This window comes from Chlamydotis macqueenii, chromosome 21 (assembly GCF_036417535.1).
Source record: "Chlamydotis macqueenii isolate bChlMac1 chromosome 21, bChlMac1.mat, whole genome shotgun sequence".
Lineage (NCBI taxonomy): Eukaryota > Metazoa > Chordata > Aves > Otidiformes > Otididae > Chlamydotis > Chlamydotis macqueenii.
This window is the reverse complement of record NC_141576.1, coordinates 7,793,110-7,818,560: the sequence shown is the minus strand read 5'-3', so window position 1 is coordinate 7,818,560 and position 25,451 is coordinate 7,793,110. Positions and strand designations below refer to the sequence as shown.

Here is a 25,451-nt window from a genome sequence, read left to right as displayed (position 1 = left end):
GGTACCTAGGCTGCCAGACCCTCATTTGCGGTAGGATTTGCTGGGGCCCTGGTGTCTCTTACTACTTTCACATGCAGAGTAGGTGGAGCCTCCGGGGCCAGATCCCTCCACCGAGATGCATGAGTACAGCTTCTTGGCTTGTACCAGAGCTGTGCTGGTGTACGTCAGCAAAGGAGCTTGCTTGGTCTATGTGCGTGGCACAGATTATGAAAGAGCATCTGGTTAGGATGCAATTCTTTCTTATTTGTGGGCTTGGAAAAGCCCTCATCTAGTTCAGCTTCCAGCTTCAGGGCAAAGGTACGTTCCCAACCTGAACAGAATTACCTGGAATGGCTGAAGTTGGTACAGAGAGGAATGCAGAGACCTGTCAGCTACCTCTTCACTCAGTTCAAGCCCTCATATTGGCAAGAGGCTTTTGGTGATGGATGACTATTTCCAAGGAAAACAGGATCTCTAGCTTTTTTTTTCCAGAATCTTATAGTGCTCCACTTGTAGTTGTGCCTATGAACCAGGCAGTGAGCCAAGAATGCCAAGGTACTCATTCAAGGAGATGTAAGGATTTTACAGTGGAAAATGGAGGTGAATTTTGGACCTCCGTGCATCCCAGACTGGCACTCTGACCAAATAGAAGTTTATATTCTTTTATCTAGAGGCATACATGTCTTTCGTGGCCAAGTGCCAGATGAGATACTCCTGTGTGAAGTTTTCTTAAAATCCCAAAGCTATTCCATGAGTTAGGAGGCAAATTCTGGCAGAGCTGGGAGGAAGGTAAGTTTGGGGCGAGTGCTCAGGGAAGCAGGACAGCCAGAACTAGGTAAAGCTTCACATGTTGCACCACTTTTGAGCCTTCAAGACCAGCATATGAATGTGTGGAGGTGTGCACACTTGGATACCTTTTGCATACGCTCCCTTTTCATCCATTAAACCTCCAGCTTTCCTTTCTCCCTCCTTCCCACAGCTTCTCCTTCCACGTATAATCTCACTCATTCAGTAGAGACCTTGACACGGTAAGGGAATTATCCAGCCGTGAAACACCTTTCTCTATGACCCACACACTCCTTTCTATATTCCTCCCAGACAGATACAGACAACACTGTTTCTGCTTCCCAGTTCAAGAGCATCACCTCCACTGTGGGTATAATTTCCAAGTTGTAAAGCCCAGAATGGACATTACCTCAGTCTGTGGCTTGGTTACAGCTGGCCGGTTCAGTCGCTGAATTAAAAAAAAAAAAGAAAAATACCCAAACCTTTATCTCTGAAGGCCCCCACGCTAATGCTTTGCTGAGCACTGCAGTTCCCAGCTGAGCTGTAAATGACTTTTTCATTTTCCTAGGCCTGCTACCTGGTCTGTTTGGTATTCAAGGGCAGCCCACCAACAGGCACTAACATTCTGCTTGGGCCGAATTACTTGATTAAAACGCATATCAACTATTATGTGATTCGTTTTCTGCTGCTGCTCCGCACTGCAGCCCTCTAAACTATGTTAAACTGTAATACAGCTGCGCAGGCACGAGCAAATGCTGGAGAACGAGGAGTTTACAGGTTGGAAAAGGGAGGGAGGGGGAAACCCAACCGTTACTCTGTGTGCTGTGTCGATTATTAGTTTGTTTGTTTTTTTTTTTTTTTTTGTGTCTCGGAATGTGCTTGGACAGGGAAAGGGGTGCAAGAGATGAATTTGAAACACCTCTGTCCCTCTCTGCAGTCCCATCTGCTGTTGAGTTTTGGGGGTGAGTGGGGGTTATTCTGCACACACATATACATGTCTCTCTCATTGTGAATGCAGGACTTCATCATTTTCTGAGAAGAGAGAGAAAATGATGGTTTGGTTCCCATCTTGGGAAGAAAAATCAAGGCAATGCAATTCACTGCTTGCAACGCTGCCACTGTGTCGCCCTTCTGTGTGGAAGGAGAAGCTGTAGGAAGGAGGGAGAAAGGAAAGCTGGAGGTTTAATGGATGAAAAGGGAGCTTTTCATAGTCTTGTTTGCATTTTGATGGGTTTTGTTTGCTTTCTGCCAGAGGGAAAGGCAGATGTGAACAAGTCAGGGAGAATTTCATCTCTTGCTTCTGAAGCTGTTGACTGCAGGGTCCAGCGCAAGGGACATGCTCTGAATAAATGGCTGCCTCTTGTGATCCTTGTTGATCCCACCTGGAGATGCTCCCATCGTTTTTGGGGGAGTAGAAATTGCAAGGCGTGCAGTCTGACCCTTCCTGCTCCACAGATGTACCATAGCTGAGATCCACAGCAAGTATCTCAGCTGTAATATATCTTTCTATTTCAGGCCCTCATGACAAGGTACCTGCAGTTGGGAGATATTTTCACCTGTGAGATGGGTACCTCCGCACCATCTCACGGCAGTGTGGCTCCACTTATTAAGGCAGCGTCAGGCAGCACAAGCATCATGTGGCAGGTGAAACTTGCCCTTTTCAAGGTCATTGAGAGACTCTTTAATTAAGCATAAAATAACTTGAAGCTATTTGATGTACCTGAAGTTCAGGTACATATGGGACTGGAAAAATGTGCCTGCATGTGTTTCTGCAGGGATAGCTGTTGGGCCACCAACTATGACGGCTTTGGTGGATGGAGAGCTCTGTGAAAAGGGGGGGACCTGGTGTGGGGCTGCTCAGATCTTGCTGGTACCTTCGAAGTGAGATTTTCTTACTTCTCTCATGCCATTAAATCAAGTTCCCCTGTAACTATTAGCTTCCCAGCCAGTCACCTCCAGACCTGGTTTCGTGGAGCATCGCTGTTGCTCCAGGAGTAGGTGAGTGAGTTTGCTAAAGCCAGGTGCAGCACAAAAGGTGCAGTTATAGCGAAGCCATTCACAAAACCATTCCCTTCCCCTCTCTTCATCTCTAGCCTCCAACACACATTTAATTTTTAGGATGGTGCAGCTGGAAGCGAGAGAGAGAGAGAGAGGAAATGAGAAATACTGAAGGAGAGAATGTGCAGCTCCCCTTTACCCTCTAACAAAATCCGATCCCCACTTTAATGAATGCGTTTTCATGTCCGGTCCTGTCTGCCAATCCTTCCAGACAGCACCAAGGTGCTTCAAGACAAGGCAGCAGGTCCTTGTAGAGCATCAAGGGCTCAGTCTGAGCCTGGAGGGTCTTGTTGTGGCCAATTCCACCTAATCCTGTTGATTAATTTAACTCCAGGGCTAAGAGGCGCCCAGAAGCAGTGAATGGAGGTGGAGAGGAGAAAGGCAGAGGGGGAGGAAGGGAAATAGAGGGGTGAAGGGAATGGGGAGAGGGAGGACACATCCAGTCCATAATTACTGAGAGTTTTTCTTGTTCCTTTCCTGCAGCTCCAATCTACTTCTGTTCCGTTCAAACCCCTCCAAAGAGCTCTGCCCGGCTCTTGCTAATTGCACCCAATCTGAATTGGCAGCATTATTCAGGAATGTGAGTTTGTGGCCCATAATTTACACATTTCCCCATGCTAGAATGGGCCCCAGGACAAGCCTGGGCTTCTATTTGTCAATTTTCCTGTGCCATCCTGTGCACACACCTGTGCACGTGCTCTGGCCGCACTCATTTCCGTGGGGAGAAATAACCATTTTGGTTTATTCAGTTTTCCCCAGCTCATTCTCTCTGAAGATGTGGGACTTGACACAAACTTACAGAAATGCCTTCACACAGCCGTCTCTCCTCCCTTGCACGAGCTGTGTTGTATCTCTCCAAGAAGGTGCCTGGACATTTGGATAGCCCCCTCTGAGCAGAGGGAAGAGCTTATGACAAACTTGCATTGCCATAATGAAGCCTGTGTCTTTTTATTTCTAAGACTATTGCAAAGCAAGAGATTTGAGCATTTTGGATCTTTTCTTTCCAAGCTACAGAGCAGTTACACTAAATAATAAAGATGCAATTGCTCTTAAAAAAATTAAAAAATAGTGTGTCCTGTAATATGCACACTTTTATCTCAGTTTTTCCTTTTTTTTGACTTGTCCTCCTGTGAGATTTTTCTCTCCATTCTGTTCTTTTCTGTCAGTCTTTAGCCAGTATGATATCCTAGGGGAGCTGAGTATCGGACAGGTAGCTGTTTCCCATCCTTCATCACAACTAGTGATTGCTAAGCCACACAAGAAGCTGCTGCTAGATATTTCTCCACCTTCCTATTTACAGGATGTGCATTGCTGTCTGTGCTGAGTAAGTGTAAAATGCTACCAGCGCATGCTAACGATTATTTCTATGGTAATAGCCCCATGGTGCTGGAGGCTGCAAACTGGAACTGGCCCCCTGCTCATGCTGCTGGCAGTGCTCCTCATCCACTTTTCACACAGGGATGTGGGGCAAAAAATGAAGCATCCAAGTTTTTGATGAATCCCCCTGGACTTGCCTAGCGAGGGAGTCTCCTTGAGTTACTCCTGCAGCTTTGTAAAACTTCTTATTGCACAGAAGCTTTGCGGAGGTTATGGCAAAGGTTTGACTAGCAGGTTTCAGCTGTTTAAGAATGGAAAAGACCTGTTAGATCCCCGAGTTGCCTCTTAGGCAGGTAAGGGAGACTGTCCCCTGATAAGAGGGGATGCATTAGATAATAGACTCGTACTCAGTCTGTCTCAGCTGAAAGGCTTTCTATATTATTTAATGAATCTCTGTCTGACAGCAGCAGCTGCACCGTACCGAGACCAGCTGGTTCCAGACATGCCCTGGGATTTTTCTTGCTCTCTCGGTTTCATCTTTGTAGTCAAGTTGTTGGAGCCTCGGACTTGGCACGAGGAGCTGTGGCTTCTTTTCCCAGCTTTGCTCCTGACTCACAGGGTGACCGTAGGTGGGTGACTTCCTCCATCCCTGCCACGGTTGTAAAATGGAGATAATGCCAGTTGGGAGCTGTTTGGAGACTTGCGGATAGAAAGTGTTACATCACTTTTATATCGCGAAGTTTGGCGCTCTACCCTTTTAACCCTGGAGGCAGCATGATGGCTGGCACAGTTGCTGGTGCTGCTGTGAGCAGGACAGATTGTTACTGATGACTATCAGTTGTCCTTTCCCAAAATTTTGTGACCAAATCAAGGATCCTTAATTAAGAGCATGCATACTAGCTATACACAAATGTGTAAAGAAATATGCTCAGGTGCAGAGTTAAAAGACATTTAACAATGTATTTTTCCTTCCCCACATTAGCCCTTTCACATCCTGGACCAAATACACCTCCTTCCCTACGTCTTTTCGTATCAAGTATTTCTAGAAAAGATACTAAATAATTAAACCAATAATAGTCAGTGACTTAAGTGACTGACTTGAAGAAATTTACTGTATGCTATAGGTTTCTAGATGTGCTTTTGCACAGCATGCTACTCCAAGGTCCAGCACATCTGGACAGGGATAGGGGCAGGGATACCTGCCTCGAATCATCTGGGAGCCAGATGTGGAGAATTGTTATTTTCAAGTACAGATGTTCCTTTTACACCACTTGATACTCTAGACCTTCCCTGAAAATGGATGTAACCAAAAAGCTAGTTTAGTAACAGATTTCTGCTATGTACAGTAAAATGGTCTTTAAAATGTGGGACAGATGCTGCTCCTCTGAAGTCAGATGAATTTCTGATTTAGATCAAAAAAAGGTTCTTGATCTAAAAAGAGGAATGTGTGTAAAGCCCTGTGTACTGGTAAACCAGAACTAAAAGAAAGGAAAACCTCTTCAGGTGATGTGTTTGCCCCCAAACCAAGCCACCCACTCCTCTGCAGCCGTTTCTTGTACTCCAGCGCAACTGTAGTTATCTGAGCTCTGACACCACATCCTCCCTGTGAAGCCCCAAGACATAAAAGCATTTTTGTATCGCAGCAAGCTGAATGCGATGGCATTTTGTGGTGATCTCAGTATAAACAAGTGAGCTCTGATGGGATATTTGCCTCATACTCCTCAAACTGCCACCACTCTCGAGCAGCTGTTGGGGAAGTCACAGCTGCCGTTCCCAGCTCTGAAAAGAAAAAGGCAGATTTTTGGATGATGATAGTATAGAGCTGAACAAAAAGAGAGGACTGAAAAATACTTATTAGTAACTTTAGGGAACTTTATCGTCAAGATGAGCATATGTAAATCCTGCTTCTAATCCTAAATTAGCCAAGGTTTAGCCAAAAGAGAAAACATTTCTCTCTGAGCACAATGTTTAAGCAGATTCTGGCTCTCAGTCTGCCTGTGCAATTATTCTGAAAGACAGCAGTCAAGCTTGGTAGGGAAAAAAAATAGTCCATGTTTAAGGAGTCCCCTATTTTCATGAGAGAGAAGGAAAAGGTGACAGAGGCCAGATCTCTCCCTGACACGTTTTTCACTGTCCCAAAAGCAGACATAAAATGTTGACCTGGCTGAGATCCCCCATACATCAGAATCTGCACCGCAGGGAGCCGGTAACCTGCGCATCGCACATCTTTGAAACCCAGGCTTTGCTCCATGAGAGGCCTCTGGCAAACACTGGAGTTCCAGCTAGCGCTGTTCTTGGTGCGTCCCCTCTTAAATCCACTGGGTCTGACTTGGTGAATATCAGTGTAATGCCTTCTGCTTTATCTCCAGACAAAAAAAAAGAAGAGCAAAACTGGGCTTACTTATTCCAACTCGGGTTTGGTAAGGCCCTCAGGAGGCAATAGATGTGGTGCTGGAAGAAGGGAAAGGCAGAAGTGCAAGTGAAGGTGGAGGGAGTCACTGGTAAAGGACTTTCATGTCATCTTAACGCTGCAGGAGTCTGCCGTTCTGCAAAACTCTTGCTGAAATTTGTGAAATTAAGCGAAGAGGAACTGTATCCTGTGGGCAGCCAAACCCAGAGGTGAAGCAGAGTTGGAAAGGTTTATTCCCAGCTGTAAAAATTCCTAATATTTCTTTTTATCTTCCTGAAGTGTTTAAAAAACTTGAAATCTCAAACACTGATACTTGACAAAACAGAAGAATTTGCAAATTAGGCTGCACAAGTCAAAGCATCATTTGTTGAGTTTTTTTATGCTCTCATTTCTACATCTTTTTAATGTAAAATGTGCAACTCTGAAACACAGTAATTTCTCATAAAAATGGAAAATTCTTGAAATAACTTAAGTCAACAACTGGAAGTTCTTTCACCATAACAATTTCAATAGTGGGCTTTGAATCATCCCTTTCCTGCCAAGGGTTCTGATTTTGGCAGGTGGGCTTTTTAAAATGTGGGGAAAAAATATCAGGAAACTACAGAAATAAGAGAAAAGTGGTGGATGTGTTATACATGGACAGAGTGTTTGTTTTGATGGACACCATCACAGTAGATCTGAGATTACTTTGCTGGGCTGCTTGACTCTTCCAACAGCCTTTCTCCCTTTGGCGTGTAACCCCGCAAGCCTCATCTCCCACTTCTTTCCCACTGCAGGTAACAGGCTGGACGAAGGCTCCGACGTCGAATCTGAACCGGACCTGCCTTTGAAGCGCAAGCAACGCCGCAGCCGAACCACTTTCACTGCTGAGCAGCTGGAGGAGCTGGAGAAGGCCTTCGAGAGAACCCACTACCCAGACATCTACACACGAGAGGAGCTAGCCCAGAGAACAAAGCTCACAGAGGCCCGAGTTCAGGTGAGGGCTAGAGCCAGCACCTGGCAAATCAGCCTGGTGACATGGCTTCTTGTTTACCTCGGGGAAGGAGATGGCAGTGCAGGGCATGAGGTTGTTGAAAGGTGGTAACAGGGACCAACTTCTTCTCTGGAGCCACATCCACAAGGATCTGAGACTTAAATCCAGTTCTGCAGATTCCCATGTTCCCATGGATTTGCAGATATGGCATTTGGATTTGGCCCATTGCAGAGGTACCAGCTGGAGAGTTTCCATCCAGGTTGGGACCAGCAGCCATACTTTCCCTCACTTGGCAAGGCATGTAGCTCTGTTTTCTGTTGGAGGAAATTCCTCCATTTGCCTAGGAGGAAGCAGTGTGAGCGTGTCTATGTTTGTATTTGGTGTTTTAGGAGAAATCACACCATTTACCAACCTTGCCCAGGGGAGCAGATCATATTTTGCAAAGTTTGCAAGTTCTGTGTGTGAATTTTCATAAAACTTTTTTTTCTCCTGATCTCCGGAGAGCACAAAAAGGGCGGGGGGAGGGAAGAAGACGGGAGGAGCAGAAAGGGAGGGTTTGGAGCCGGGAGACTCTGACATCTACACGATTAATAGCCCTTGTGGGAACTCCACATGGAGACCCTTATGTCTTCCAGATAAAGGCTGGGTCAGCAGTGTGTGCAAACACGCAGAGGGATAAGGAGTGTGAACAGATCGGGGGTATAATAGAGTCCCTTGGGGAAAGGGAAGGAAACGGGGAGGGATTGGGGATTGTGCTGGGTTAAAGAAGTGAAATGGAGACCCCAGCAGTCCGTCCTCCGTGCGGCCAGCATGATCAGGTTTCAGGCCAAGCACAGGGGTCTCTGTGCACGCAGCCGAGGGTTGAACCGTGGCACTGGGAGAGGAGGGAGAAAGCACTCCAGGCTTGTGTCAAGGAAATGGTCAGTCAATTAACCAGCTCCTCTGAAACAAAACAGGCTTTTTTTCGTTCTGCAGTTCTCAGGATAATGAGCTTGATGTGCTCACTTGGAAGCCAAAACTGCCAAAAGTTTTTGCTGTTTTCCCCCAGCTGTCTGGGAATGGGCATTTTCCCCCCACACCTGGGACATGCACTGATTAAGGATTTTTCTCATTAGCCTTCTTTCCCAAAGCAGTGCTAAGCCAGTCACAGCACTGCAGCAGATGCCCTCTCACCTCCCTCCAACTTTCTCTTGAGAGATACTGAATTTTCCTGAATCCATCATCCCTCCCCAGGTGGCTGTGGAGACCACAAAAAGGAAATCTAGCAAACTTTAAACTCATTCTAGTTTTGATCGTAGCCAAAAGACCGTGCCAGAGTGTTCAACAGTAATAGTGTTAATTTGCTAGCGGTGTCGATTCATAGATAGATGGAGCCTGGGAAAGTGGCTGATTTAGGTGACTAAGCTACCAAAAGAGATATTTCTGTGTCAGATTAAAAAAAAAAAAAAAAGGAATGATGGGGAGAACAGAGTTTAGGTGTTTTCATGGGGTGAGAGAAACCTGCGTTGCTTGAACTGTGGTGTGGGCATGCAGGGGAGGAAGGGAAAAGCCCTAAAGTACCAGGGAGTGCAAAAAACAGAGGCAGGTTCTCTCTTTTCCAAGGTGCTCTGACCTCACTGTGATAAAGCTTGGGAGAAAGGAGGGAGGCACAAACAGAAAGGGAAAGCTAAATAAATAAATAAAGAGAACCTTTCCCTCGTCTCAAGCTGTGATCTCTGAATCCCCCTACTTGCTCCCAGGCAGCTTGCATGGAGGTTCCTGCCAGGGCTCTAGTAGCAGCTGTTCTCCGAGGCACATTCCTGATGGCTTTCTCATTCTGACATCCTGGCAGAGTCAGCTTCTTCCCACCACTTTTAAGCCTGCCGCCCCTTGTAAAATTTTCTGGATATCAGAGCAGATCTTTTACTGGCTCTCAGGACCTACAAACATTAGTCAATCAAGTTGTTGTGGAAAAAAAAAAAAAGCCACACACACATCCACACATGTACCCATCCAGCAGGGAATCTTCTACCACCTTATAGTCTTACTCCTAGCTCATCTGAGGTTTTAAGGCCAACGGACTTGCTTTGGATTAAAGATGGCTGTAAGAACAGTAGGGCCAGCTGAGATCAGGGTTTCTGGGTGTTAGGGGCCATGCCAACATCTACCCATCTATCTTGTCACCAAAAGCTTATCATGTTAACGTATGAAATGGGAGGTAGACATATGAAAAGCATTTTGTGACCCAGAGTCACAAAAGAGACTGGAGAGCAGCCTTCACTGCTCCTCAGTGTCTCGTCATTGCTTCATCCATCTGCTGGATCCCATTGCCACTTGTCCATGGCTGAACAATCCCCAGATCACACCCAAGTCTCGGAATCACAGCTCAGGTTTTCTTACTGTGTCACATATTCACAACATCCCTGTGCTAGAATCCCATTTTTGCTAGTCACTCTACAAGCACTGAATAAAAATAAGTGGGCCCGTCTGTCTCTTTACTTCTTTCTTCTCTTCACCTCTCTTTGCTTTACCATGGGAAAGGTGAGCTTACCTGAGTCTCGCTTGTTCTCTCTGATACCAGAGCATTCACATACCATAATCTCTCCCATGTGAAAAGCTGATAGCTCTGTTAAACTTTATTGGCAGGCCTTTGCGTCTGTCTGGTCCTGCAGCTGTCCAGCTAAGTGGAAGTTTGACACATTGACAGCTAATAAAATTCAGAAGTTGAACAAGAAGAGGTGGTGGTGGGGAGCATTTCCAAGCTCCGGTTTCTCATCTGCTAGGAAGATCATGAGAGGGTGAGCAATGTTTTTGCAAGGTCACTGCAGTGTCTGGATGTTTGAGAAGCAGGATTCCAGCAGTCAGACTTCAACACATCCAAAGATACGAGCCGTTAAAAGGTTAATCCCAAATTAAGCATAGCCAGGGAGAAGACTGCCATTGATTTCCGGAAGGATGGGGATTACAGTGCCAAATCCATGCCCAGCGAGGCCACCAGTGGAAATTCCCACTGACTTGTTTTTGTGCAAGGCAAAGTCTTGACTCGTGCCCACACGAATTGTCCAGTACTGAACAAATTCCTGCCCATCTGCAAGCTCCCATTTGCACCCTTCCAGAAAACAAGCCGTTGAATTCCCAGCATTCATGGATTTAGAAATTAAGTCTAACAGCTAAGCAGTTTACGTACCGAATGTAATGGAAGCTTTGATTTTGCTCTTGAATGTATTTTCAGGTTTTTATGCCAGTTTTTGCAATTATCTAACCAATGATGTCAAAATTTTTCTATGGAAAAAAACCCTAAACGGGTTTCTGTGTTAATTTTGAAACTTTTCTCCCTGGCATTTCTAGAGCAGGGCGATTTTTCAGAACAACCCTTTTCTCATAAACAGTTTAGCTTTGTCAGTACAGTGTTTTTCAACAGGAAAACAGTTGTCAGGAAATTCTTGTCTAGGTGTAGAAATGACTTCTTAAAGCAATGCTAATGTCAGGAGGCACCAGGTACATCAGTCATGGGTCTAGGGAGTTTAAACTAATCCTTCTTCTAGGTGATCCCATTTGGGGATCTGTTTGCCCAGATGTGTTGCATTTTTAAGGCTAGTTACCAACAAATCCCAGTGCTTATTTCTTTTTTTTTTTTTTACTTGAACAATACCAACATAAATAAATAAAAGGTAAAACAGTATGCCCAAATTGTCCTCGGGTCAACATCGCAGTCCCAAGTCATGTCAAAATTTGTGCACTGAAAATGTTTTTTACAAACAGATCTTGGTGCATAGGTTCCCACGCAAGCAGCCAGTCTCCGTTTTTCCTGGTGCTCTGATGAGTCATCTGTGGCAGGCTCCAAAGTATTCTCTCAAAAAGTTTTCCCAGAAATCTAACAGAATCGTTCCCGAAAAATAGGTGGTAGCTTTTGCTTCTCAGCATCACCTGCAGATGATTCAGATGCTCATACCACAGGCAGCTGGGTACAAGTGCGTATTCCGCTTAGCAAGTACGTTAGTCCCAGTTTGTGTGGTCTGGGCAGTGGGTGCTTGCTGGAAATAAATAAAAGCGCGAAGAAGTGGGTGCGTTGTGATGTTGATATCTGTTATTAATCCCCAGGAAATTCCATGCACTGAGAACCCGTTATTTCAATAACAAAATTAAACTAGACAGCGGGAGTCGCAACCCAGTGCTTTATTGATCATTTTTATGATGGATACCATTGTGATTTCTGCCTGGGAGAAAATGGATGTTTCATTTAATAAAAAGGCTCAGAGCAATTCTGTCTCTGAAATCTCGGTGCATTTCTAGCCTACTCACATAATACGTATTTTATGACACAGTTTCAAACTGTAGTAAACAAACAGCCATATTCTAGAACGTGCTGCAGAGGCTCAGACACACCAAATGGAGCACCAGAAAAGAAATTCCATTCAATTTTGCTTGAAATTTTTCACAAAGCAATTCTATTCTCAGTGCGAAGAAGCTGAAAACCACAGTTTACCAGCAGTAGTCTGCAGTCTAGTTTCCAGAAAATGCATGGGTTTCTCAGGAACTTTTCAAATATCTCTATTGCGTGCTAGTGGGGACCCCAGTGCTCTTTCAGCAGCTGTCACTGTGGCCACAGGTCTGTCCTGTTCCTGAGGTGGTGCTTTTGGAAGATGGAGGCATTTTACGAAGGGATGATGTGCTGGTGAGCAGGTCTCCCCCAGCTCTGAGCATTAAGTGGAGTCAGGCGAAGCTGCTGGAGCCTAATGCTGTTTGCCTGGTGTTTTGCTTACCATACTCTTTGAGATGTGTCCAAATTGGCTCTTCTGAGGCAATCCCCCTCCCTTAAAGGTCAGCTGAGAATGTTTTCTTTCTTCCTGAGGGTCCGACTCGTTTACATTTCTTGTGAAGAGGCCTGTGATGAGGTTATGACACAACAGCTGCCCTGTGTTTTTGGCAGCAGCCGGGGCACTGAAAGGCTGTGAAGAAGAGCCGGCAGTTGGGGCTCTCGTTGGCAAAGGCTGGCTTGGCACGCTTGTTTTCCACAGCACGGGGCCAACTGTGCTCTTGCACACTGGCACGTCCAGATAGACGACCCATGGCAAGAACAGCCGCTGGCACCGCGGCAGCCAGTCCGTGAGAACCGCGGTGGCGTGCCGGTGCGTGTGCCCAGGCACGTCCAGAGACCAACGGTGCGATGCCAAGCGGCATCCAGCTCCCGAGAGAGGTCGGGGCGAGGGTAGCGTGCTGTTCCAGCCACCTTTAAAGATGTGGCTCTGCAAGGGAAAGCCAGCGAGGGCTGAACGCCACCAAGATGTGGCGGAGAGTCCAGCTGCTTCCCCCTCACGTCTCACGGAGATCTCACTGCAGCAGGATGTGGCTAATGAGAGAGAGAGGTTGGTTGCAGTTTTGTGGCATTACTTTTGGTGCTTAGTGAATCGGTGCTTGATGTCTCTTGGCATTGCTGCTGTTCTTTTATATATCACTGGCCTGAATTAGAAACAGAAATGCAATTGGATTAAAGAAAACAGTAACACATTGCATATTTGCCCCAGCTAATATGCGCCAAATAAGCCCTCAGTCCTCCTACTAGTCACGTAAAAAAAAAACAAAACCAAACTGTAACGTAAATTACCAGATATCCAAACTTCAGCGGCAAATCTTTTTCCGCCTAAACTTTAGAAAAGCCAGAGATTATCTCTTAAAATTGCAAGCACATCCTAATTCTGCATCTAAGGGTTTGCTTAGAAAAGCATCAGCACTTTTGGTATTTGTAGTAGAATTACAGTAACCAGCCCCCTTGGAAATAGAAATGTCCCACTGACAGAGGACGCAGTCCCAGCTATGTAAGCCTGAGGGCATCTTGCTGTAGAGAGTCAGTGCTGTGTCATTAAGTATATTAGACTTTACTGAAGATGAAAATGATAAGCCTAATCCTGTAGTCCTTCTGGCAAAGCGCTGGCTGAAATCAACAGGAATGAATATAAACTTCATGACTTGCAGCATAATTTGACAAGACCGGCTTGTTTTGTACACGTGGGGCAGGGAATCTGTACGAAACAAATGGAGAAGTTTATGACAAAGTGCTCCTTTGAGCTTACTGGCTTCTGCAGATGGAGAAATCCATTCAGGTCAGTAAAACATTATTTTTAGATAAAAATGTGGATTTTTTGTGTTGAGGTGCAAAATCTGGAACTGACTTTTTTGGTTGTTTGTCCTATTCTGCTTTTCTTGGTCCATTCTGGCCCGAGGAGCAGAACTGCCAGCCTCATGGTCACAAGCTGAAAAAGGGATCCCCTAAACAATGTGGTAACGATTTTATTTTCTTACAAAGGAAGGAGGGCCGAGAGGCCAAAGCAATGAACGAGATCCCAGTCCCTTGGACGAAGCGGTTGTGTCTGACACTGCGCACTCAGCTGCTCTAAATGGAAGTCAGTGAAGTTGCACTGATTTATAGTAGCAGAGTGTCTGTCCCATTGTATTAAAAACAAATAGGGCCTCCCAGAGGTTTTATGAGAAGAACCTTTATCACAAAATTTCCAGCCCAATGAGGGTGTGGACCGAAATGTTTCTCATACAGTTTGCTCTTATGCCTGATGCCGAATCTCTGATTGTGGCAGAGGCACCGCCCCGTGTGTGCCAGTGAGCACGCGTGCCGTTGTGTCGAGCAGCCAGCACATGTGGCTCTCGTCTGTTCTCCATCTCCCCAACCTAAGGAGGCTTTCTGTTTACTGCAACACCAGTTAAATGGATTCTGTTTGGGCAACAATGGAAAACATTTATATAATCAGGAGGAAGGTTTGCCAGGGCGTTTTAATCTTTGAGCCACTTCACATAGTGTTTAAGCCATTTTTAAAAGCTCATAACTTTTTCTTTTGCAAATAAAATCCTGATGGTGGGAATCAATTTGCTACTGGTTTGCTGTTAAAGTCCAGCCTGTCTCTAGCCAAACAACAGCAGCAGGAAATCTACTCCCCAACATCTCATTCACCTCCGTGAGGTGTGACATTAAAGCCGCTTCCAAAATGTTTAAATGCACCTCTAACACCGTTAAGACTTGGCCGTCTAAGAAGCAAGTGTTCAAATGGAGAGAAGGCACTTCATAAAGTACATTAGCTTACAGCTGCTTTCTGACAGCAGTAAACCCATCCTAGTGTCTTTCAGCTTCCACAAGTCCCATTCATCCTCAGACACAGAGTTTATAGAGAGATAAGTAAAGCAGTAAAACAGATAAATAGATAAGTTAAAGTAATATTTTTAATTATTTTATTTTAACAGAATTTCCTCTGACAACTGAAATAATACTGAGAAGCATGGTTTATAAAATGTAGAGCTGGAAAGCACAACACTTGCAAACAATCATTTAGTATCCGATAGCTATTTCATTCAATTATTATTATTTTTTAAATTTGTAAATATTATGAACTTTTGTTACAGTAAGTAGTGAAGCTGCATCACTGGGCAGGGTTGGGTTTGGAGCTGTGAAGCCATGAGTTCAAACCTGGGCTCACGATGTCTTAGTGTGAAAGTGGAGATCTGTCCCATTTCTCCTGCCTTCAGCTTCCCCATCTGGAGTATGAAATGATTAGCAGTTACGAGGTGTTCATACTGTGAGAATCATTTGAAGGTAGAGATGGCCTTTTGGTTGAGGAAGGGTTTGTGACATGATTAATTAAAAGATTAGAAAAAAAATATTGCAAGAGTAAAGTAATCAATGTCACAATCAGATATTTCATTGCTAACAATGGTTTGGTTAAAAAAAAAAGGTTTGCAAAAAAATCTGCATACCACATGCTGTTTGTTGAAATTCTTCAGCAGATTGTTATAAATAGCTAGCACCTTCAGGAACAGGGATATACCAGGAGAAGGAGAGGCTAAATTCATTGGATAATCTCATTTGTGAAGAGTCATTTATTCTGCTCCACTAATCTTGTTTAATATTTATCTTGCCCATATCACCCACAAGTGACAGAGGCTCTGCATTGTAGGCACCGCACCAGCGTGTCACTAGGTATAGCCGTATCCCTACTTGTGCAGATAAAAATCTGTGTGCCTAAACCTGTGCGCTGTCATGGGCTTTTCTTCTCGATCTGTAAGGAGCTGCCTCAGTAGTCTCAATGATGCTTGTGTGTCTTTGATGTCTGTTTTTCACACTCCTCAGCGCCAGGCGGAGGAAGCGTAGTCATCACTAAGCTGTTGTTGGGACTTACAGGATCCCAGCTCACTGAACATCTCAGCCTTTTCCAGTCTGGGAGGGCTGACTGTAGCAGCATCTGGAAGAAGGCATTCAGATGGAGCAGTAACTATCCCTCATCTCATCGCTGTTGCTGCTAGAGCTCCCCTCTAACAGCCTTCTAGATCAGCTTCCTGGGAAGCCCAGGCCTTGCAGCATTTTTAACTAGTGTGGACAAGGCAAAGCACTGCAGGGATTTGCCCTGGTTGAAAGGAGAACCTGGAGAGGACCTGCTCTGGCAGAGTGGCCTCTGTGCGGGTGCATCTGACTTTGGTGGAGTTTTTTTTTTGTGTGCTTGGGCCATAAATGGCCATATGAGTCTATTCCACCTGGTTTCTGCAACCTCTCGGGTCTGTGAGAGCAAACACATGTTGCATCTCTTCCATTCTACTGGAAAGCAAAGGCACAACTTGGCTTTCCATCCCTGTTTCCATTTATGAGCTCATTTATCCCATCTATCTTTCTCCAACATCAAGTCCTGATTAGGCTGAGCAGGAACACAACAGGCTTTCTTTCCCACAGGAGGCTCTTTTTGACCTTCCTTTCCTCTCCTTGTCTGACAAATTGTGGGAGCTGACCCATATCTCTGCGGCTGTGGGGATAATTCAGTCCAGCCCCATCCTGGCAGGCAGCTGTCTCTGCAGCCCCGCTCCACTTCTGGTTGAGAACAAGTGGCTGGGACATCTCGGGCTGGCCGTTGGCAGGGTTGGGTGCAGGCGTTCAGGTTAAATAAGAACCAGTGCTAACCTTTGCCCCAAACCCAATCTGGCCGGGAGGATGGGCTCTTCTGAGATCAGCTGGTTCTGCAAGGCAGACAGTGATGAATTGGAGAGGTTGCTTAGTCTGGCCGTGCCTCCCTCTCCCATCTGTGAAGGGAACAGATTGAGTGATGCTCTACAGTGAACATCCAGTGTTCAGGATCCTTGTAGCAGCGCACTCACTTATGGAGCCAGGTGCCTGTGGCACACTGAGGGACTCTGGGCTTACCTGGACCCTGGGCATGACTGGAACATGAAGAACCTGCTCGGAGATCTTCTTTTAAGTTATTTTCTGTGAGAGCATTCCTTTACCTATCTGCTTCACCTCAGTTGAGCCGAACGGTTTCTGCTCACTCGTGTGATCCAGCCCCAGCAGCCTCTGGAACAACATCTTCATAGGCAGACCAGCAGCTTTGAAACTTCCTCCTCTTCCTCATCTTCTTCCCACCAGTCTGGTTTTAGCAGCCATAACCTTCACCCCAGGCTTAACGTGGTGTAACAGGATCCTCTGGCAGGAGGAATCTTTAGTGGCTGATAAAACCTTAACTGTTGTGAAATGAAAGCAGGTTCCCTTTGAAGTGCGCCTCGCGTTACAGCTAGATGCTCTAGCCTCTCTATTTTAACTACCAATAAAATGATTTATAAGCATAAAGGCCTGAGCCACCTTTAAGGCGGGGGAAGGGAAAGAATTGCTAACGTCATTAGCTGGAATGTGTCTTCTTTTTTTTTTCTGTGGGTTATAAATAAGGGGCAGAATCAACCTGTTTGGGCCATGAAATGTCCCTTCCTCTGCATGGGAAGATAAATCCTATCAGTTTCTTTGTGGAAGGTTTCAGTGGATTTGTGGCTGGGTTCTCCAGCCAGGCTCTGTTAGGAAGCATTGCATTTCAGCATGTTGTTGTGAATCTCATTTGGTGCGTGTATGATTATTATTATTGTCGTTCCTTATTTGTTTTGCTGTGATGCTCCAGCCAAGACAGAGATCTCGCTGCGCTGGGTATGGTGCCTACTGGCAGCCTCTATCTTGGATGTTGAAATAAACTAAAATGTAAGAAAATGTGTTTTTTATCCTCAATTTAGTGGTGGTTATTTGATGCTTGGGTTGTATAAGGACCAAAAGTTGTTGACTGCAGCACTGTTTCCGATGACTTCAAGTCAGAAAAACAATAGCGTTCCTGAAGCTGCAGAAGGAGGCTGTAGCATAATTAAGGACTGACTTTCTTTCTCTGGTGGTGGCCCACTGTCACAAAAATTAGCTTTCCTTTTGTCCAAGCCCATGCACGTTGTAACAGAGTATGCAAGACACCTCGAGAATGGCCCCTTTTTGGTTGACTCTACCTGGTTGTACAAGGAACCGGAGCGCCCTTTTATCTCCCGTACACACCCTTAACTGGATGTGGAGAAGCAAGATGGGAGGAGTCATACACTCGTGTGTGTATTTTAATTTTGAACAGCGGATGCAAACGTGTGTGTTGGTGCATGAACAATGATAACCTGCCGTGGTGTAAAGTAAGACAACAGAAATCTCTTCAAAGTGGTGTTTTGATCATGTGTTAGCCCAGCCAACTGGCGAACCACCACAGGGGACCTCAGTCCTTGTGGGGATGTTGTTGGAGAGATGTGTCCCGTACTAGATCAGCTCACTCCACATGTCTCTTCTGAACTTCTAATCCCCAGTGGATTTACCAGCATCTGGCTCTTGACTATAAAAAAAAAACCACTTTCCCACCCTTTGCGATGTCAGGAAAGCGTCAGAAATCACTGGAGTGGCTTTTACGTTCTTGGAGTTCAATTTCTCATTCCCTCGCCATTCCTGGCTTGATAGCTGCTTGGTTGCGTTTTCCCTTCAGGTATTTGAATTTTATATCCTATTCTCAGCATTGAGTTGTTTTTTTGGTTTTTTTGGAGTGAAAGTTCCTCCAGCCTGGGACTAGGCCTTTTTCTCTGAAGAGAAAAGATTTATTCAGCTAAGAGAAATATTCAAACAGCTTTTATGTCCTTAACTGTGAAAGTGGAAGCAAATTTATTCTGAATGATATGAGAGGAAGAGCCAAGTTCCATATCCCTAATGAGCACGAATTACACATACATGCACACATGAGAAAGGGATGGGACCATCCTCTTTGCATGAAGAGGGCAGACAAAAGGTTATTTATTCATTGGTGTTGCTCACTGCTCCTAGAAACTGTGCCATGGACTGTATAAGAGTTGTAAAGTGCCGTGGCCCTTAATGTTCATTCATTTCTTTCTCCTTAACTCTGTCCTAGATTTTGCTAGCGACTTTTTGTGCCAGAAATGGACACAGAGATTCTGACCTGCATGGACGTTGTTGATCAATGCAGATCGGATGTGAACTGACCTATTTCTGTCATGCTTTTGGAAGGTGCTGAGAGGCTGTGCTGCTTCAGCCAGTAGTGCGGTATGGTAGGAAGAGGTCTGTAAAAAGGTGCATTTGGTGCCAAGGACCTGACATCAGCCCTGGGTACATTTCAGGGGGCTTAATTTAGACCAGCTCTTCCAAAGAAAACTGGGCTTTTTTTTTTTTTTTGTTTTCACTCTATGTGGATGTAAATGACAGAGTGAAGTGAAGGGCTGCCCAGGACTGGGTCCTTCCTACCCATCATCAGCAGGTTTTAGTCAAACTGTTTCCACAGCACACTGGTAGATGAGTTACGCATCGAAAGAGCAATAATAGGCTGTGATCCAGAGAACCTCACAGAAATTTGTGTGTGAAGCTCAGCGTATGCTCGTTTTTGCAGCAAGCACCACTGCAGTGCATGTGGACTGAGAGCCACAGTCCATTGAATAAGCAGCTCTCGCTGAAAATGTGTTGCCTTGTCATGCTGAGTGAATTATACATACCCACAGGTGCCAGTATGAAAAAGCCAAACTGACAAGTGACCCTTTACAGTGGACTCAATTTAAAGGCCAGAGAAGGGTAGCCACTTTGAGATCTGGATCCTATCTGAAGTACAAGGCTCATCGCACTGAGGTTCTGCTGTGTCTAGAGAAGAGAGTTCTGGTTTGATTCACAAGACGTGGGGACCGTTTGGACTGCAGTGCCTCAAACCCTTGTAACCCCAGCTTCTGATCTGACGTTGAACAGCTTGGAAGCCCGATGGAGGATTTTTCCTCCCCGAATGCTTTACACTCTTGATTTTTGCTCCATTTTTTCTTGTTGCTGTGAAATTTAATCATGTTTTCTAGCCCTTTAGGCCTCACAAAGTCCAGCAGCTGCATTCTCATCTGGCTTGAAAGCTTATCCGCATACTTCTGAACCCCAAACAGGGATCGGGCCTGAGAGCCTCTCTGATTAAATGAAGTAAACCAGGCCCAAGAGACAGCTTGAGAAGCCCTTTCCACTATGCAGAAGGGAGATCGCCCATGATAAAACACATCAGGGCAGACAAATGCATTTAGAAAAAACTCCCCTTCCAGGGAGGTAAACTAGCACTGTAGGAAACACAAGCCCAGCTTTGCACGTGCATTAATAGTGGGTTTATTTTAATGCAGAGAGATTTAAATTGGCTGCAGTACAATTTTAGTGCATGCTGCAGTGCCTCTTGCAAGGAGAGCATGTCTTAGCATACAGACAACAGTGATTTGCTGCAGCACAGAGAAGCTAAGAAAACCCTGTATTCCCTCCGGTCTGGTTCTATCTATTTAGCTTGTCTAACATAGAAACCGTGATGCTAATCTGTCTATTTATCCCTCCTAACAGTGCAGCCGTGTTGCTATTATGGTGCTTAATCCTTCGGCATAATTCACATAGTTGTCAGATAACAAGGCAGAATGGCCAGGTGGTAGCAATGCATCTACTTGGAATGGACTCTTGGAATACACAAGCTAAATTATTCCTCTGCATCTCACCCGACTGCAGAGAGCACCCTCCCACACTCTTAGTAGCATCTTTAACAATTTTAAAGGAACGTATCTTCACCCAGAAGGCAGGGCAGTAGTAGTATTGTCATTTGGGAGAAAGGAAGCTGAGGAACAGAGACAAATACTCACAATGCCTGTGTCAGGGAGCGATTTGAACCTGGTTTTGGGCAGTGCTGTAATTCAGGATGTTTTTCTATCAGCCACCCAGGTGAAGTGGGACAGCAGCTCAGAGTGAGTCATGCATGGTCTCTCCTCTCCCCATCAGGTGTGGTTCAGCAACCGAAGAGCAAGATGGCGCAAACAGGCGGGAGCGAACCAACTGGCAGCTTTCAATCACCTGCTGCCAGGGGGCTTCCCGCCGACAGGAATGCCAACTCTTCCCCCGTACCAGCTGCCGGACTCCACCTACCCAACAACTACCATTTCCCAAGGTAAGCACCCATTCGCCTGCGCTGCTTCTCTTCTCTTGCACTGCATCATCCCATCATGACATCCCACTAAGGCTCTTGTAATGCATAAGTGGTTTTCCTTTAGTGGGAAGACTAGATTTTTCCTCAAGTCAATGGAAATTCCACAGTTTTCTTCTCTGTGTCATCATCCTTTCTGCTATGTCAATGTGTCTCATGACTGTTGTTCTTCTGCTCAGCTTTGAAATGATGAGCACATTACAGTAAAGTGAGTATTGTACAGGCAATCCCTCATTCTGGATAAAAGTCCATACAGGGGTTCAGTGGAAGGAGTATTGCTAATTCCAGTTGGCTGTGGCCTTGGCCTTTACAAAGGAATTTACCACTTCTGTCTGGGGAAAAATGAAGAGAAAACTCAGATATTTCATCCCAGGTTTGCATATCTTGTACTGTGCATGAACTGTCCCGTGACATGCTTGTGTTCAGAGGGAGCACAGCGGTGGTGACACCCAGAAGCTGGGATCAGGATAGCCAGACCATCAACCCATGCTTTGCACGATCCCGGCTGTAATGCCCCATGACCGTTTTCCTCTGAATGCTCTCTCCGCAGATGGGGGAAGCACTGTGCACAGACCCCAGCCCCTGCCGCCATCCACCATGCACCAAGGAGGGCTTGCCGCAGCCGCTGCTGCTGACACCGGCTCTGCCTACGGGGCCCGACACAGCTTCTCCAGCTACTCGGACAGTTTCATGAACGCCGCAGCTCCTGCCAACCACATGAATCCTGTGAGCAATGGCCTCTCTCCACAGGTATGTGACCCATTTCCATTCTCTTTCTTTGCCTGGCAGATCCTCTGAGAGCAGGGCAAGCTTCAGGCTATCACAGTGTATTCTGGTTAACAAGGGAATTATTGTTATTGTCACAAATTTTTGGAGGCAGCCTAGTTAAAGCAATGAGTTAATTTGTTTATCAGCAATGTCTGTATCCTGAGTTCAGCGCTGTGCTGCCGGAGCATTTCTATCCCGTCAGTTCCCATATTCAGGTTAGCACACTGTAATCACAAACACCAGGGCCTTCAGCATCTATGTTCATCTTCTCAGCCCTCTGAAAAAATTCCAGTGCAGGTGTGGACCCTTGAATTGTGAATTTTAGCCTAATAACAGCATGCTTCATGTTTTCAGTTGCTTTTTGCAGGCTCTCGTTAGAAGTAGTCCCTGATTTGTGGGCGACTGATCTAGAGATTAGCTGAAGCCAGCTTGTCCAAATCTGGTTGGAACATAGGAAGCCCTTACTTGTGAAAGTGCCATGAATCTAAGTGTCCTCAGAACACAGGGTTGCAGATCTGGGATTTAGTTTTGAGCAACTAATTGTCATGTGAACAATTCTGTTAATGCTTTCCACAAGGTCAGAATAAGAGATGTAGCTAAGTTTTAAAGGAGGAAAGATACATTTCACACACATCTGTCTGTGTAAGAGAATGGAGCATGTGTATTTTAAATGTACCAGGCAACAGCCACAGCCTCCTTGTAATACCCCCTTGATTTTAAAATCCCTGCCTGAGCTCGGAATAGAGTGCCTGTGAACCTGCCTCGGGGATCTGTGCTCCCAGCCTCAGCCCAGCTGCCTTCCGAAGGGAGTTGTGTGCGTGGCTTTTCGGTGCTGCATGTGACAGAGAAGCAAGCCTCAGCAGTGTAGAGAGCTTAAAGCCTCCGTCATCAGCAGGTCTGGAGAGAGCAGAGCTCGTGCTATGCGTGTGTTGTGGGAGCAGACTTACGTTCTTCAGCTGGTGAGCTCTGCTGAAGTCAGTGGAGATGCCCAGGGTGTATGCCACCTGAAATACAGCCCACTCTCTTTATCACTATCCTGGGATAAGAATTCTAGTTTTCTAGAATAGAAGATATTCTAGATAGGGCCTTTAACCTTCTCGTTGATTTACTTGATGTAATCTGTTTTCCAAATGCACGTTCACTTTTAAGTGGAACAAGGCACACACCGTATGCTGAAAATTAACAGCAAGGATTTGTATTCGTGTGGTGCCTCCCATCCTGGGGAGTGCCAAATATGTTTTACTTTTGCTCTCAGTCACTTGTGAAACTCGGAGACACATGAAGTGCATTACAGCAGTTGTTTCAGAGTCAGCAGTAACACTATTTAAGACAGGAAGTGCAAAATAATTCAAAACTGCAGAGAGAAATTAGGTAGGCATCTGAAATGAAAAAGCTACAACTGTTTAGAGAGGAGTCTAATAAACAGGGACATCAGAGAGGTATATAGATTTTAAGGTCCAATAGCTTGTGATCTCTTGACTGTGAAAACAAACAATGAATGTCAATGGAAAGAGGGAAATTTTGCAGCTTCTCTGAAATGGTATAAAAATCTCTCTTCTAGCTTTGAATGGTCATAAGATAGAAAATGTAAAAGTGTGACTGGCATGAGGCTGAATATTGCCTCAAACAGTGTAATTTGTGGGGGAAACAGGGAGACATCTTTCTGACAAGGGATTTCTAATAGCACTGGGCTTGGGAGATGAGCATGTAGTATGGAATTCAGAGGCAAACTGCAGGTGAGATGGTCCAGAGCACCTGGAGATGGTCCAGGTGATTAATTCGGATTATCACAAGTGCAATTGAGCACCATAGAGTAAGTTAAGGATGAGATCCACGTGATAAGCTCCACGAGCACTAGACACATACAAGTCCATCATACAATTTCCATTTCTGTAGCTTCATCATCTCCCTACTAGTCCCGCTCACTAAATCAGAGGCTCATTGAAATGACCAGACCAACGCTTCTTCCCCGCTTATCCCTATCCCAAATTACCCTGCCCCCAGGCTCAGGCTAGGGGAAGATATAGTCAATAAGCCCTTTGTATGGGAAAGAGAGGATACATTATCTGGCAGTCCTGAAGAAAAGAGAGCTTTGCACCCCCAAGAAGGGGAGATTCCCATTTTCCTAATGCTTTTAATCATGTGAGGGCCAAGCTATCAGCATATAAATTCTTCTATTTATTTTGTGCACAGAAAGGCTAACCCAGGTTATTTTATAACTGCTTTATATTTACTTATCTTGCTACCTTCCTGCCTTTCTAAGCTCTCTGCTGTTCCTAGTGGAAGGATGCAAGAAATACTCCTGACAGCATGAATGGGAACTCCTAGAAGTGTCCTCTTTTATGTAGCAGGGTGGGTAAAAGTTTTGTGAGGTCTAAATATGAGATACTCTGCATAACTTATTTGTCCATAATTCAGCTGGTCCTTGGCATTACAGGTAAAAGCCATTGCACCTCAGCCCTCTCCTCCTCCTCCTCCTCTCCAGCTATCTGTGTTATCTGGTTGCTCTCTGCAGGGGTAAATACCAGCTACAGGGAAGGAGTGAGTTCAGGAGATAGAAAAAAAAAAAATTGAGAACTTAAAATGATGGCAGTTTGTCTGAGCTGCAAACAGCCAGTTCTCTGATTTCACCCCTTAGCAGCAGCAGCAGGAGGGAGATTTCTTTGCAGTTTAGACAAGAAGTGGGGGGCCAGCCTGGCTGAGAGCTCCCAGCATTTGCTGCCGCTCGGGACGCTATCCAGTTACTCCAGGATTGGGTGTCCCAGCCAGAATCCACCAGACGGGCTCGGTGCTGGCTGCTGAAATTCTAGAGGAGAAGCATGGCATTTCCATTCTCGCAAGAGAGAAAAGAGGATTACGTCTGGCCTCTGCGGGCTCGGTCCCCTCAATGCACACATGCACTTTAGTCCTCCCACTCCTGCCAGAAAGAGCAGCCACTGCTGAAAGTTACCCAGACTTCACATGGGAAATGGCCGTGTTTCTTGCTTGTTTTCCAGTCTCCAGCCTTGTGCCTGTCCAGCTCTGCCGCTGGATTCCCAAAGCATTTCGCATGCAATTTCCCTGCTGAGGAGTGAGAGGTCAGATGGGAATTTTTGTCTTCAGCTGCTTCATCCCACGATGATGTTTTTTGTGACACTTCATACAAGAACACCGACTGGGTTGTGCAAAGGCCTAGTGTGATTTCTCATGTCATGCTCCTTCCTAGACCTTAGTGAGAGACCTCGGGGTAATCCGAGCAGTGATTTGTGATGATTTCGTGCTGGGACAGCCTTTGTAAAAGAGAGATCTTGCTTTGAGTGTTGCCTGTTCGAGAAAGCGAACTTCACAATGTGGCCAGATGAGTCACCTTGCATCTGTCAGGATGCGCTGGCCGGCTGCAGCGGTCACGGATTGTCGGAAAGTAGCTCAGGACTGGAGAGCAGGAACATGCAATGGTGGGGTCCCCGTCGTTCCCCAGAGGTTGTGTGGGTTAGCAGCAGCTGTCACAGATTCAGCTGGGCTGACTCAGTGGCTCATAATTGCCTCCGGGCTGGCATTAATGCCTGTGCCAAAACTTAGCGAAGATACAGAGATCCGAAGCAAACGTAAGTAGGAAGAGTGAGTAACCAGAGTTAGCAGTCATAGAGTGATTTCTGGCACTGGAGCTTCTGTCTCATCATTTCTCACAAAACTTCGTTGTAAACCAGGTGTGTGGGTGGGATTTCGTAAATAAATGATAAATATTTTCAACTCATTTTTGTCCCACAGAGGAATAATTTCAGTTTATTTGAAAATACCTATCACCCACAACTAGAACAAGGCCAGGCACGTAGGCATCTGTAGCCAGGTCATGCTTTACGCTGGCAGCCACAACAAACTTTGCATCCATCTG

The 25,451-nt window shown here is 45.6% G+C and overlaps 1 protein-coding gene across 5 annotated transcripts in view; it reads left to right on the top strand.

The window, feature by feature from the left end:
* PAX7 (paired box 7) overlaps nt 1–25,451 on the top strand; it is a 102,308-nt gene that overhangs the window by 41,066 nt on the left and 35,791 nt on the right. For all 5 annotated transcript variants that reach the window (XM_086764608.1, XM_086764605.1, XM_086764606.1 and 2 more), the window contains exons 5-7: nt 7,327–7,526; nt 20,611–20,776; nt 21,363–21,562. In XM_086764608.1, the coding sequence (XP_086620734.1) occupies nt 7,327–7,526; nt 20,611–20,776; nt 21,363–21,562 (566 nt within the window). The remainder of the gene's footprint in view (nt 1–7,326; nt 7,527–20,610; nt 20,777–21,362; nt 21,563–25,451) is intronic.